The 14,430-nt window shown below is 42.5% G+C and overlaps 1 protein-coding gene across 1 annotated transcript in view; it reads right to left on the reverse strand.

Moving 5' to 3' along the window:
- Window positions 1-11,692, reverse strand: part of GIPC2 (GIPC PDZ domain containing family member 2) — an 85,885-nt gene extending 74,193 nt beyond the window's left edge. Inside the window, exon 1 of the mRNA XM_080799933.1 lies at window positions 11,383-11,692. Coding sequence (XP_080656059.1) covers window positions 11,383-11,622 — 240 coding nt within the window. The 5' untranslated portion in view covers window positions 11,623-11,692. The remainder of the gene's footprint in view (window positions 1-11,382) is intronic.
- Window positions 11,693-14,430: the final 2,738 nt, after the last annotated feature.

Genomic DNA, 14,430 nt, shown 5'->3' on the forward strand with positions numbered 1-14,430 from the left:
CTGCTGGGTATTTACCCCAAAGATACAGATGTAGTGAAAAGAAGGGCCATCTGTACCCCAATGTTTATAGCAGCAATGGCCACGGTCGCCAAACTGTGGAAAGAACCAAGATGCCCTTCAAAGGATGAATGGATAAGGAAGATGTGGTCCATATACACTATGGAGTATTATGCCTCCATCAGAAAGGACGAATACCCAACTTTTGTAGCAACATGGACAGGACTGGAAGAGATTATGCTGAGTGAAATAAATCAAACAGAGAAAGTCAAGTATCATATGGTTTCACTTATTGGTGGAGCATAACAAATAATATAGAGGACAAGGGTAGATGGAGAGGAGAAGGGAGTTGAGGGAAATTGGAAGGGGAGGTGAACCATGAGAGACTATGGACTCTGAAAAACAACCTGAGGATTTTGAAGGGGCGGGGTGGGAGGGTGGGGGAACCAGGTGGTGGGTATTAGGGAGGGCACAGATTGCATGGAGCACTGGGTGTGGTGAAAAAACAATGAATACTGTTACGCTGAAAATAAATAAAAAATTAAAAAAAAAAAAAGTAATCAGGCATGTGTTGTTTAGTTGGTAAACAAGTTAAAAAGTAAAAAAAAAAAAAAGTTAAAAAGTTGGAATACAATGAAACCCCACTCAACTCCATAATTATAAAAACATTTGCTAAATACCCGCCATTGATCTGTATGTTCACATAAATTACTTCATTTATACCTTACAATCTTTTATGGTGACTCCTATCAACACTAGCTATCAACTAGCTATCAACTGTCAACTCCTATCAACAGAGCAACCAGTAATTTGCCCAAAGTCTCACAAATAATAAGTGGCACTTCCAAACACTGAGCTATATGGGCATTCAATGCTTCTAGACAAGGGGCGAGTTTAAGAGTACAAGCACAGAGGAGTGAAGAGTAGCCACCTCACAGAGGGTTGTCCAGGAAAAAGTATATACATGCTTATATTTTCATCCTCCTTAGCAAAGCTTCTAGGTCCCTTTTTCTTAAAATGCAAGAAATACAGATGTAAAAAAGAACCCTACTTTGTAAGAACTCAGAATAGGCCAACAAATGCCCAATGTACTCAGTCTGCCTGGTATTGGTCATGGACTCAAGAGGTATCCATCTCATAGGCAGGAGGACTGGACTACCAACTCCATAAGGGTAGGGGTTATGACCTGCTTTTGTTCACCGATATATCTCAAGATCTGGAGGAGTGACAGGCAAAGTCAATAACCGAAAAGTCTTCTAATCAAACTGAACAGTCCTAATACATATATCTTCTATTTTAAAACTATTATACTCTCTTGCTATAAATTCATAACATATACAAATGAGGAAAATATGCATTTTTATATGATAAACCCCTCTTATTAAAGGGCATCAACCAAAGTACTTGGTTCTCTATACAATAGCAGGAAGAAATACCTCCCCCGAGGTTTCTTTTGAAGAATTAAAATCCTTGCTAGCATTCCAATGAGGGAAAGAATCCATCTGGCTCTGCCAAGTGCACTGCTAGCAAGATTTATCCGAGATAAAGGGCACCCAAATAGTTCTAGCCATATATTCAAACAACTGTAGAAAGACACCATTGCTTCACTGTACAGACAACAGAAACAGAACATAGAAGAGGCTTTTCAAAATAGACTAGATTCTATTCCAGGAGGAATATTGAAGCCATCCGCAAAGGTAAAAATTTACTTATTTTCCCTATGGGTTTCATTAATTCAATCAGTAAAAATTTTAACTATGTTTTTTATTTGGTCTCATGGTTTGGGGTGGGGGACTGGGAATCAAACTTCATCTGCTTAAGTCCTAAGATACAACTATCAATTTACAAGAAACAAAATGACTGGATGAGAAGCTATACCACAGGACGCAATCAGCAAAATACAAGCTGAAAAATTACACAGAATAAATTATCTGGCTTCTTCAACAAATACATTGGAAGGGGAAAATAGAGAATGAAAGGAACCATACATTTAAAAGAGACTCACACGACATTTAAAAGCAGCCAAAATTAGATTATGGTGTTTAGGAAAGCACATTTAGTTAGGATAGTGGTTACTTGTTGGGGACAGACAGGAGGAGGTATTTGGAAAGTTCTGGATTGGCTGGCAAGGACTATCTTCTGACATGAGTGTGGTTACAAGGATGTTCAACTTATCCATTAAGTTGTACATTTGTTTTATATGCCTTTATCTACCTGTTCTATATTTAATAAAAATTTAAATGAAGATTAAAAAAATACTGTCAAGTGTCGATAATTGTTGAAGCTGGGCACCTGGAAGGTATCACACTCTTTTCTTTTGCACATATTTAAGTTTCTCCATAATAAAAATTTTAAAATGAAAAAAAAATTTACTTCATACTAACTACTAGTACCTGTCTAGAGCAGCTCTCAATCTTACGGAAAGGACAGACAATAAGTCAACAGTTATCATTCAGTCTGTAAGAGTTATGGAAGCTCAGAGGAGAGGCAAGAAACCTTGGGGGGGGGGGCGGTGCAGATGGGGGCGGACGGGGTGGGGGGGGAGCTTGGGGTAGTGACTCCTGAGTATAAGTAAAAGTCCTTTAATTAAACAAGGAGGTTCTTAGACTGAAGTGGTTCTAATACCTCAGCAGCCTATGTAAACAAACCAAAATCTAAGCCTCTAAATGCCTCTGGGTTAAGAATAAAAAAAAAAAAAACCTAGAGACAACAAATTACAATAATGAAAACATTAGTTTCCACATATCCTCTACAAAAACCTTGCCCCTAGTTCCTGTCTGTGGAACACTTCTAATCACTTCTGGTTTGGCACTGCTCAATTCCAATAGATTTTGCTCAAGTAAACCCTAAGATTTTTAATATACCTCAGTTCATCTTTTAACGCAGTTAATAGGGAAGGAGAAGGGGAAAGATTCCCAGGTACCCAGAAAAACATGCATAAATATCAAGGGAGGAGGGATTTGGTGGGGTGGTCCCTGGCTGGCTCAGCTGAGAGCATTCCTGATCTTCCAACTCTTGATCTTGGGGTTGTGAGTTCGAGCCCCATGCTGGGTGTAAAGCTTAACTAAAAAAATAAAATGCACTAAAAAAGTCAGAGGGAACTGAAAATAGTTTCATAGTCTGGACAGGCCATGGACGAGATCGACCATTTGCCTAATTAAAGTAGTCTTCAGAATACCTGTCATGCCCACAATCCTCTCCAGCGTGACTCCTTAACTACCACTCACCTGCTTTTGTTCCACATGCCTTACAGGCTGGACCAGAGATGAGCCCCTGATCCACAGGTTCACAGGTCCTGTCCTACCTGTTCTGTGCACAGACTTGCCAACACAGAGACTCACTCTCAGGGAGTCTGAATTTGAGACACAATGGGGCACAGAAAGTAGAGCAGTAACAAAACAAAGACACAGATGAGACAACAGGACATAAAAGGAGCAAAATCAAAAGGATAAGAGGTATTCATCAGTCAAGAAGAGATGTGGGGGGAGAGGGAGAGAGAAGCTGAAATGGAAGGTGAAGGACAAACAGACTTGCTCTTGGTTCTTCAAAGTCTAAAGCTACTGCTTCCACTTGGACAGCATGAATGATCCTACAGTTGTGCATGGAAAGGGACTACCCACCTAGAGAAGCTGTCCTGAGCTTCTTTACCTTCCTATACATCCTGATACAAATACATACACACAAATTGCCTAAGGTAATCTGAGTGTTACATCTCTTGCAATCTGCAAGAGCCTTTCATGTCCACTCAGAATGGGAGTGGTGGGAGGGAGTGAAAGAAGGCAGAGGCCAGCTATCAGTCTCTGACATAGCACGCTAGGAGGGGTTGGCCTCTGCCCAGGGGTTCAGACTTTACTCTAGGATTGTTCACATGCTAACTTCAGGGGATTTCCAGCAAAAGTCAACAGTTTTATTCATTTCTTATCTTCCTGATAGCAATGAGGTCTACAAGGCAGCTGCTTAGACTCTCCCACTTCTCAAAATGTTAGTGATTTTTGTTTCCAGTTTTTAATCTAAAAATGAAGCTTAAAAAAAAAAAAACTGATGCCCATGAGGGATAGCAAACATAATGATCGTAATACTAGAATTTATCAGATGGTACTGTACAATTCCAGAAAATACTCCCATATTCAACTTACAAAACAAACATTTGCAAGACAAACATAGCAAATGAATGGTAAATTGTATTTCTACTTTATATAAACAGAAGTCAGTGATCATTCCTCTGCTGAAAAACATTTGAGTTCTTTTCATTGCTTACAGAATAAAATCTATACAGCTTCAAGGACGTTTATAGACTCACCATCTCCATCTTCAGCTCCTACTGTATCCACCATTCAGTCATTTAATTTTATTTATCAGACTTCCACGGGGCAGCTAAACCATCTAGCTACCATAGAGATAGGACTTAAGAAACAAAAAGAAATGAAAAGAAAAAGAAGAAGTCCAAGCCCTCCCTCCCCCAACCATCCTGGGAGAGAGAAGAGAGAAATAACTAAATTCAATTCAGTGTGCTAATGTTAGGCTAAAATCATGCAACAGTGGATATTATAACTAATCTAGACTGAGAGATTCACAAGGAAGGCTTCTTGGAAAAGGTGGCAGTTAAGACTGGAAAGGTGAATAAGAGCTAGCAGAAATGAGAAGGCTTAGTAGTCAGTTAAACATCCAACTCAATCTCAACTCAAGTCTTGAACTCAGGGTCATGAGTTCAAGCCCACAGCCATGTGGAGCCTACTTTAAAAAAATGAGAACAGTATGAGAAAAGGCACAGAGAAAGAGGGGATGGTTAGAAGAGGAGATCGGAGGAGCAGGCACAGGACAGAACTCAAGAGGGAGGAATAGGAGACATTGTTTAGCTGGTGGGGGTTATTTATAAGTTCTTTTGTCTGAATATTTGTGTTCCCCTCCAAAATCAAATGTTGAATCCCCACAGGTGACAGCATTATTAGGTAGGGCATTTGGAAGTTGCTTAAGCCTGGGGGTAGACCTTGTGAATGGAATCAGTGTCTTACCAGAAGTTCCAGAGAGACTACCAGCCCCTCCCCACCATGTGGGGATACAGCAAGAAGGGGCCAACAATGAACCAGGAAAGGGCATTACCAGAAGGTGGTCATGCACCAGGCTCTAGAAACGTTAGCAATAAATTTGTGTTGTTTAAAAGCTATCCAGAGAGTGATTTTGTTATAGCAGCCAACAAGGAAGAAGACAGGAAGTAACTGGGAGCTCTGAAGGTTTCTAATAGGTATGCTCAGACCATCAACATATTAAAATAGAAGATGGGCAGGATCAGGACAATCTTATCAGGGTGCTTCTTTACAGGCACCATTGTAATAATCCAACAATAACAACTGTCAACGCCCTCCAGCCAAGGATCACCAGGATTTCTCACCTCTAGTTTACTGTTCCTAGCATCAAGGGAGACAGCATGCCATGGAGAACCACAGAGGGGTCTGAGCAAGGGGATGCTAGAAAGGACTTGGGAGTACATGCAAGGAAACATGGGTTTGCCCTGGATAGGTTAGCATCAGGAGGTGGGGCAATTCTAGGACTATCTGAGTAAACCTATCTTTAAGGTGGGAGAAGTTATCAAAGCTAAAAGCTAGGATTACGAAAGGAACAGCAGTGATTTTATCAGTCACCTGGTCTGGGGGAAAAGGGGTGCGAATCTGGTCATTTTTGTGGTGAGAATGTTCATGTTTTGGTTTCTGTCCAGACATGATTACAGAGCGATGTTTTTGGTTTCTGTTTTAAGATTTTTAAGTTTCATTTAGGTAATCTCTATACTCAATGTGGGGCTCAAACTCAGTCCTGAGATCAAGAGTCACATGCTCTTCCGACTGAGCCAGCCAGGAGCCCCAAGATTTTCTTTTAAAATAATCTTTACACACAACTTGGGGCTTGAACTTACAGCCTCAAGATCAAGAGTCACATGCTCTTTCAATTGAGCCAGCCAGGCACCCCCAGGGTAGTCTTACTTTTGACCTGCCCCATCAGTCACAGAGTGATCTTATCTGATTTTGATGTTCTGTGAAACCATTTATGCCCAAAAGGAGAATGCCAACTCCTACCTGTGAGTGTCAAGCCAGCTCCCAGATGGCAGGGGCTGCTTTTCTCACTCTTACACTCTTTTATTCAGTTCTATTGGGCTTGTTTCACAGCTCTCATAGCTCAATGGTAAAAATTCACACTGGATTCCCAAATTCCTTCATTTGGTATGTTTGTTGTTGCTCCTAGGAGGGACCATATGCAAGTCAGTGAAGCTCATTTTGCTCTAGTCTTCCTGGATTTCCCATTTGTGAAGCAGAAAGGCATGGTTCCACTAGCCAGTTAGCTGCATTGCTGGGAAATGATAAAGTCTGCAGTACAGTTCATATTCTCCAGAAGTGCCACATAAGTACAGAATATTGACTTTCACAAGAGCTCAGCGCAGATGCCAGCAACTTGGAAACAAAAGGAAGCAGTTTCTGGGAACCTTTACAAGGCAGCTCCCCATACACTATTTCAGCTAGGAAGCAATTCTGCTTGTAAACAGAGCCTCCAACTTGATAATTTCTGCAATTTTTAGAGATACAAGAATTGCATAAAAATCTTCATTTCCATACTTTCTAGTCAGTGTCCATACTTCACCCTCTTACTCCCCACCCCCTTCAAAGTACAAGTGATGCTCCTCATTTCTACCACCATCAAAAGCTAGTCTTTCTTCACACAGCAGTAGGAAAAGTTAACATCTACAAAAGATATCATTATTGTGGGGCACCTGTGTGTCTCAGTGGGTTAAGCCTCTGCCTTCAGCTCAGGACATGATCTCAGGGTTCTGGGATTGAGCCCCACATCGGGCTCCCTGCTCAGCGGGGAGCCTGCTTCTCCCTCTCTCTGCCTGCCTCTCTGCCTACTTGTGATCTCTGTCAAATAAATAAATAAAATCTTAAAAAAAAAAAAAGATATCATTATTGTAACTGGTACTAAAGCTGCATACTGAAGCTACAGGATTTTAACTACTGTGTGAAGATTTTTTTAATTCAATGAATAGTTGATCTCCAATCAAGTTTTAGGTGGAGTTCTAGGCCCTTTGGGGCTGTATCAGTAAAAAAAAAAAAAAAAAAGAAAGAAAGAAAGAAAGAAAATAGACAAAATCCTTGCCTTTGTGGAGCTTATATTCTACTAAATGGGAGAAGAAAAAGACAAATCAGTTACATATACATAGGATGTGAGTATGCTATGCAGGAAAATTAAGTGAGGAGGGGAACTTTAAATGGGATGATCAGTACCAGCCGGAGAAGATGATATTCAAGTAGTCTTAAAGAAGGAACTGCATTCTGCAGGAAGAAGTTCTGGTAAAGACAACAGCACCAAGGCTCCAGGGTTCAAGGAATGGCCAGGAGGCCAGACTGGCTGAAGCAGGAGGAATAAGGGTATTAGAGAGGTAACATGGCCTGTAGCCCATTGTAAGATTTTGGCTTTTGCTGTAAGTGAGATGGGGAGCTATCAGAGAGTTCTGATCAGGTAGAAAAGATACAGGATAGGTCTCAGTGGAGACAGCAACTTGTGAGTTTTGCTAGAAAAAAGAGAAATAGCAGGAGGTGGGGCAGGTGAAAAGGGAAGAGCTGTTTTATTGAGAGAAATCACAGTATAACTTATTTATAAACTACTGTATATAAAGCTTGAAATTAAAAATCAGTTTTCAAAATCTGATCTTCCCAATAATACTAGTTTTTTTGGACTGCTTTATGTATTGAGAAAGAAGAGGCTACATTTGCTTGACCCATTCAGTCAATGAACTAGTATTATACATATATGAACGAATACAACCAAGTCAAAGGAAATTTTAAGGATTTTATTTGTCAGAGAGAGTGAGCACACAAGCATGCACAAGCAGGGGGAGAGGCAGAATCCCCGACGAGCAAGGAGCCCGATGTCGGATTCCATCCCAGGGTCCTGGGATCATGACCTGAGCCAAAGTCAGACACTTAACCAACTGAGTCACCCAGGAATCCCAATAATTTCTTAAATCTTTAAAGACACTGAGCTTTCATTTCCTGGACATGTGAGGTATCGAACCACAAAACTGGTTTTCTTAAAAGCTTGTTCAAATTACTGTTTTCTACAGTCTTTCCACATAATAGAGAACTAAGAAAACATGTCATGGCACCAACTACTGTCAAACACAGTGGTCACATATTCAGAATGCCCCTTCAATAAATGTGACTACTGAAGCTCAAGAGTGTAATGCTCAATTCCCTTGTATAACCTGAATATTTTAAAAAATGGTATCAAACTTTTGTAAAAGTGTCCCTGCACTTACAGAAATTAACTGCTCTTTTAACCAAGATTTACTTTGTTCTTTTTGCTGAATTGCTCATTTAGTTGTTTAGAAAAAAGTACCAGCTCAAAGGGATTTCTGCATAATTGGCCATCTGTTTCAAGGTAATGATCACAGGCTGCACCCTGAAAGTGATTCAGAGCCTAGATTCATAGTTTCCTTAGTTTCTTCCTTCAGGGACCTTGAGATAGGTGAAATCCGCATTAGTTTCACAACAGCATTTTTTGAGGCAATATTTTTGTGGTGGGGTCTTAGGCTTTAATTGAAAAGACCCTTTGTTTTAAATAAGTTTTCCTGGGTTTGTATTGAAATTTGAATGCAGTTACCCAGAACCTCATAGCTGCAATGTAATGGACTTGGAACCAGAAAACCTGCATTCAAATTCTGACCCTGCCCTATACCTGCTCAGTGACTCTGGGCAAGCTACTTAACTTCTCAGAGCCTCACTTAGTTTTATAAAGTGAAAAGAACCCCAACCTCGGTGCTATGGTGAGGATGGAACAACCATGCTGCGGACTTATTTACATGCCTAGTACAGCCATGGGCACATTATGAACTCCCGGTATATCTGCCCCACCTGAAATCAGGTCAGGCCAAGCCCTTCCCTTTTCCTCTCCCCCTTAGGAAAGAAGATTCAATTCTATACAGAGCTATTTATAATCCTAAAGCCACTGCTCTAGAAAAAAGGCAGGAATTCTGAGCTAATACTCTACTGAAACTATTAAAGGGGGGAAATTTGTTTTGTTCCCACTGACAGCTCAAAAGTTTATACCGTAATTCCCCTTGCTGGGGGAATGACACGAGAAATGCTTTTAATAAGTTACTTGTTTCAAAGTAACTATTGAAATATTTAGGACATACTATACTATGATGACCAATACTTTATCTTGGATATACTTAAATATTCTTAGTCCAAATAGAAAACTTGCATTAATGTTGGTTACATGCATAAGTATACCAATACATATATTTGGAGTTATAAAAATATATGAACTTTGATACAGCAGGATTATATTATCTCGGAATTTTATCTCCTAATTCAGTGTGTTGGAAAGTGAAAACACTGAAAATGTTGGCCAGCTATCCCAGAGACCCTGGAGAACTTGGGAAGCAATACAGAAGAGAAGTTCATGGAATTTGGAGTCAGAAAACAAAAAACAAACACACCTGAGTTTAAACCCAGGCTCTGCTACTTACTATGCATAATTTTGAAAAGTTTGTGAACCTCAAAAGCCTGTTTCCTCTCTGAAGCAGTGGTATCGATAATATTTCTTTCCGGAATTAAGTGGATTGAATAAAGTCATGCACCTTGAACTCAGAATAATGAGGAAAGCTATTAACGCAAAGCAACTAAATCTGGAGTCCCTGGTTATAGAAGAGACATTTAAAGTTGTCAGTTAAGTGTGTTAACAAGCTCACTTAGCTTAGAAACCAGAAGATTCAAATTTAAATAACATTCCAGATTTTTTCTTGCTAATTATGTGACCTTGGCCAAGACCCAATTACTTTGCACCTCAGCTCCTCACTTAACTGTTAGGTATCGGTAATACTAGTTACAATATGTTAAGCATGGACCATGTACCATGTAATCTCTTAAGTTTATTTATGAGCTCCAGTCTTTACAACCCTTCAAGGTAGACGTTCTCATTTGGGTTTTTTGTTGTTGTTGTTGTTCTTTGTTTTTCAAGATTTTGTATTTCAAGATTAAGTAATCTCCACACCCAATGTGGCGCTTGAACTCACCAACCAGAGATCAAGAGTCACAGGCTCTATCAACTGAGCCAGCCAGGCATCCGCCTTCTCCTCTGTTTTAGACATGGCTGAAAGTGAGGGAAGTTTAACTCGTTCAAGGAGAGACAGCCAGTAAGTGGTAGAACTTGGACTCACATCCAGGCTTAGGTGTTTCCAAATCCTGTCCTTTAGCTACCCAATGAACTACATGCACCTGCCTCTCCTAGAGAAAAGGACATTCATTAGTCCCATGAAAGTGCCTTTTGAAGTGAAATGTCCTACAGGAACGTGAAATACTGTTACTACTCCAGGTCAACATAAATCATTCACAAAATGGGTTTGTGATTTGCCCCTCAGTGCCTAGGAACCCTGAAAGAACAAAAGGTTACACTTCAAGCTCTCTCTCATCTCCCCGTAGAATTTTGCCGCGACCTCCGTTTTACTTGAGCAGACCTGATAAACAGCACTAAAGAACAGAAATCCAAGTGCAGCTCTGTGTCATTCAAAGGCAGCTCTCTGCACTCCCTGGAGTCCGGGGCAACATCTCATGCTTTTCCTCCAATGCGGACAAAAGACTTCCTTGGGCTAGCTTCTCTTGCATCTGCAGTTCGCTGGGGTAAGCACAGGGCAGTCCGATGAACATCCGCACAGTAGTGCTTCCCACATCTTTCCCATAGCAAACTTCGGTTCCGGGCACGCATGCAGTCAATCTAATTAATGCGAGGTTCAGCCTCTTTTAAAGGACAGGGTGTAAAATTTAGAGCCGCTTTCCCCTCTGAACGTGTCGTTAACCCATCCCATGGAGTGAGCTCTAATTCTCTTCCCGTTATGCACCCTTGGTATAATCAAATTCTTGGGAATACTACCAAAGGGGCGCTGGTGTTTGGCGCCAGACAACACACCTGAGGGGCTAAGGGGACCGCGGTGTGCTATCACCCAGCAGGCCCTTTTCTCTCCCTTCCTTAACCTGGGAGATGCTACCCCAGCAGAGGAAGGAAAGTGAAGTCCAGGCGAAGCGGAGGGTGTTACCTTGCCCAGTCAGATCTCCACTCCGCGGAGGCGCTCCTGCCCGGAACGTCTAGGAATTCCAGGACAAGGGAAGCATAACTCATTGGCATGCGGAAGAAAGGTCTCCCGGTTTCCCAGAAGCCACGGGCCCGGGAAACGCGACTTTCTGTGGTCCCGGACTTCACGTTTCAGCTACTCACTTCGCCCGGGGCGCTGCAGGGGGACGCCGCGCCGCCCCGCCAGCCCGGGCGCGTTTAAGCCGGCGCGGCACGTGGGAGGGGCGGGGGGCGCGCGCGCCAGCCAGAGCCTGGGCGCCCAGCCCTTACCTCAGACGCCGAGATCCCGAACACTCCCGCGATCTTGGCGTAGAGCTCCTGGATGCAGGTGAAATTCTCCACTCGGCCGGTGGCGCTGCCGTGGGCCAGCTGCGTGTAGAAAACCAGCTTGCGTGTGGGAGGCGGGGGGTTCGGGAGGCTGCCGCCGCCCGCGCCCACCTGCTCGACCTTCACCAGCTGGGCGGCCTCCTTGGACTTGGCTTTCACCTTTCTCCGCAACCCCAGGGGCATCTTGCCTGGCCGAGGGCGGGGGCCCACCTGCACTGCCGACGGCTGCCTCTGCCGCAGGATGTCGCGGACTTTGAGCTCGGGCCCCCGGGCTCCGCGCAGGTAAAAGCCGCCGCTGGGCCAATGGCAGAAGTGCTTCCGCCCGGCCGCGCCAGGTCCGGGCCCCCTCCGCCGCCGCGAGGAGGGGCATCTGGACAGCAACGGCCAGCCGCCCTCCCTCCGGGGAGACCTGGAAAGAGGAAAAGTTGGGCCCGTTCCCGCATCTCATCTCCCCGGCTTCTCTCCTCGCCTTAAAAAAAGAAAAAAAAGGCTCTATTTCCGTAAAAGCCTCAAGATGCTGAAGCTACAGAACACGTCTTAGAATAACAAACACGGTGGGCTTTCGGGGCTTTTCACGATTCTGAGGTAGGCGCTCACAAGAATGGGGCCGCTGGGGATAGGGGTTTAAGTAGAAGTCAACCTTCATCGGCCTTCTCGGCACCTCACACCCTGCATGGCAGAGTTGGAAGGGAAAGTTTTGAGATTGGTGCCAGAGGACCCTGCTCCTTTTTCCACAGAGAAAATGGAAGCCATTCTGTTCAATGTGTGAGCTCCCTCAACTCCCCACCCCTGTGTATAACTACACCGACCTCCCGTCTCCAAACTCCGAAGAAATCTCTTATTTGACCCTTGCACTGATCTCCTCACTCTTCTAGGATCTTTTTTTTTTAATTCCAGTATAATTAACAAATAGTGTTATGTTTCAGGTGTACAATATAGTGATTCATCCATTTTTAGGATCTCTTTTTTTTTTTTCTTGAAGATTTTAATTTATTCATTTGACAGAGATCACAAGTAGGCACAGAGAGAGAGGAGGAAGCAGGCTCCCCACAGAGCAGAGAGCTCCATGCGGGGCTCGATCCCAGCCAGGACCCTGGGACCATGACCTGAGCCAAAGGCAGAGGCCTCAACCCACTGAGCCACCCAGGTGCCCCAGGATCTCTGTTTTTAAGCTGTTGGTTCTTGCCTTTCTCCCCATCTGGTGCCACTCACTGGTGGTCAGAAGCGCAAATCTTTTACACTGTTTTCAAGAACTACCTTTGCAGTGGCCTATAGCTACATCTTCACAACAAAACAAAAATAATCTTGAATTATAGGCTGCTTTTCCTCACTTCCCCCTTTGCTCTTAGGCTGGCTGTGATTAGACTTTGCCCCCACACTCCACTGAAATTGCGTGTACTCTGATCACTTCTTAATCATCAGATATGATTAACTCTTTTCAGTCTTGATCCTACTTGACCTTTTAGAGTATCTGACTGCATTGACCATTTCATTTTTAAAACATGCCTCTGTTTTGACGTACCTCTCTCTCTCTGTGCTAACTGCTACTTTCCAGGAACTGTTTTCTCTAACCCTATTATTTTTCTTGGCCATCTTCTCTTACTCTGCATGCTTTCCCTGAATGGCCATCTGTTCTCTTGGTTTCAGTAGATGTTGCTGACCTCCAAATTTATATCAGCAGCTCAATCTACCACGAAGAAAATGTACTGCAGGAAACTCAAAGTGAGATTTTACAAATTCATCCTTTTCACTCACAGCATTTTTTTTACTCCTGATTATAGAAAATAGAATAATGTATTCAGTAACCCAAACCAGACATCTTTGAATGACCATACCAAACTTTTTCCCCATCTCTCACATCAATTCAGTCCTGAAAGTCCTTGTTTCTCAAATTAAGGTTAGCAGATATCCTGAGGGAGGAAGGGGATCTATTCTTTAGTGTAATTTTAATATTTTTTTATGTTCTATGACTTAAAATTAGTATAAACATATTCCAGTTCATATGGGCTTTAAAAAGTAATATAAACATATTCTCGTTCATATTCCTTGAAAATGGAATACTGCTACAGGATCTCAGAGCTTGAATTTGCGTTTGTTTATGATTGCTGTAACATCAAATAATATTACTTTGTCATGTGCTGAGAAAAGAGCAGAGAAAACCTAATGTGTAAGTGATGCATTCCCATCAAGTGAAAGCCAGATAACTTCACAAAATATTGTAGGAATAAAAAGCTCACTGAAGTTTGATTAAAGAAAAGTAGGAAAAGAAGTGAGTCACCCTAGGGTATATGGCAGGTATAATTCTCAATATCCAAGCAGTGTGAGGGAAAACAAGAAAGTGTGAAATTAAGAAAAACTTCGAAGAATGCTTCTAAGCTGTGTCAAAATATCAAACAGAGCAAAAGTACTGGCATGGGGTGGGAAGGTTGGATTCTTTAGCCTTTCAATTCCCTTTAATTTCTAAATCCTATCTTTCTTTAGCTTGAGGTCTACATTAACTTCATCTTCATGTACAATCTCACTCAAGGAACCAGCTGTATTAGCCACCACCCCAGAAGAAACAGATGGTACCCTCAAATTAAGACTATTTGGTGATGGTTTGACAAAGGGACTGGGCAGGTGGTGGTCAAGATATACTCGTACCACATAGTATTATATCCCAGGGCCATTTCTATCCCAAAGTCCAAAGTGGTGAGGAATTCGAAAGGTCTGTAGACAAAAACACCTTGAGAGGACCTGTGACATTTGTTTGAAGGAATCCTCTAGCAGAGGGTATCTAGAAGAAAAACAATAGAGGAAATGAAAAGTCTGACCCAATATTCTTAGACCCAACCAAAAGGAACCCCTGCTCCAGCCCTCCTTCAGAGGCACAAAACCCTACAAGGGTGGCAACCCAGAACTCATGCTTTCCCTGGATTTCCCTGCCGAAGTGGCCCCAGTCTCCTTCCAGAAACTATATAGGCTTTCCTAGGGTACAGACAGCCAGCAATG

Source organism: Martes martes (genome assembly GCF_963455335.1).
Source record: "Martes martes genome assembly, chromosome: 4".
Lineage (NCBI taxonomy): Eukaryota > Metazoa > Chordata > Mammalia > Carnivora > Mustelidae > Martes > Martes martes.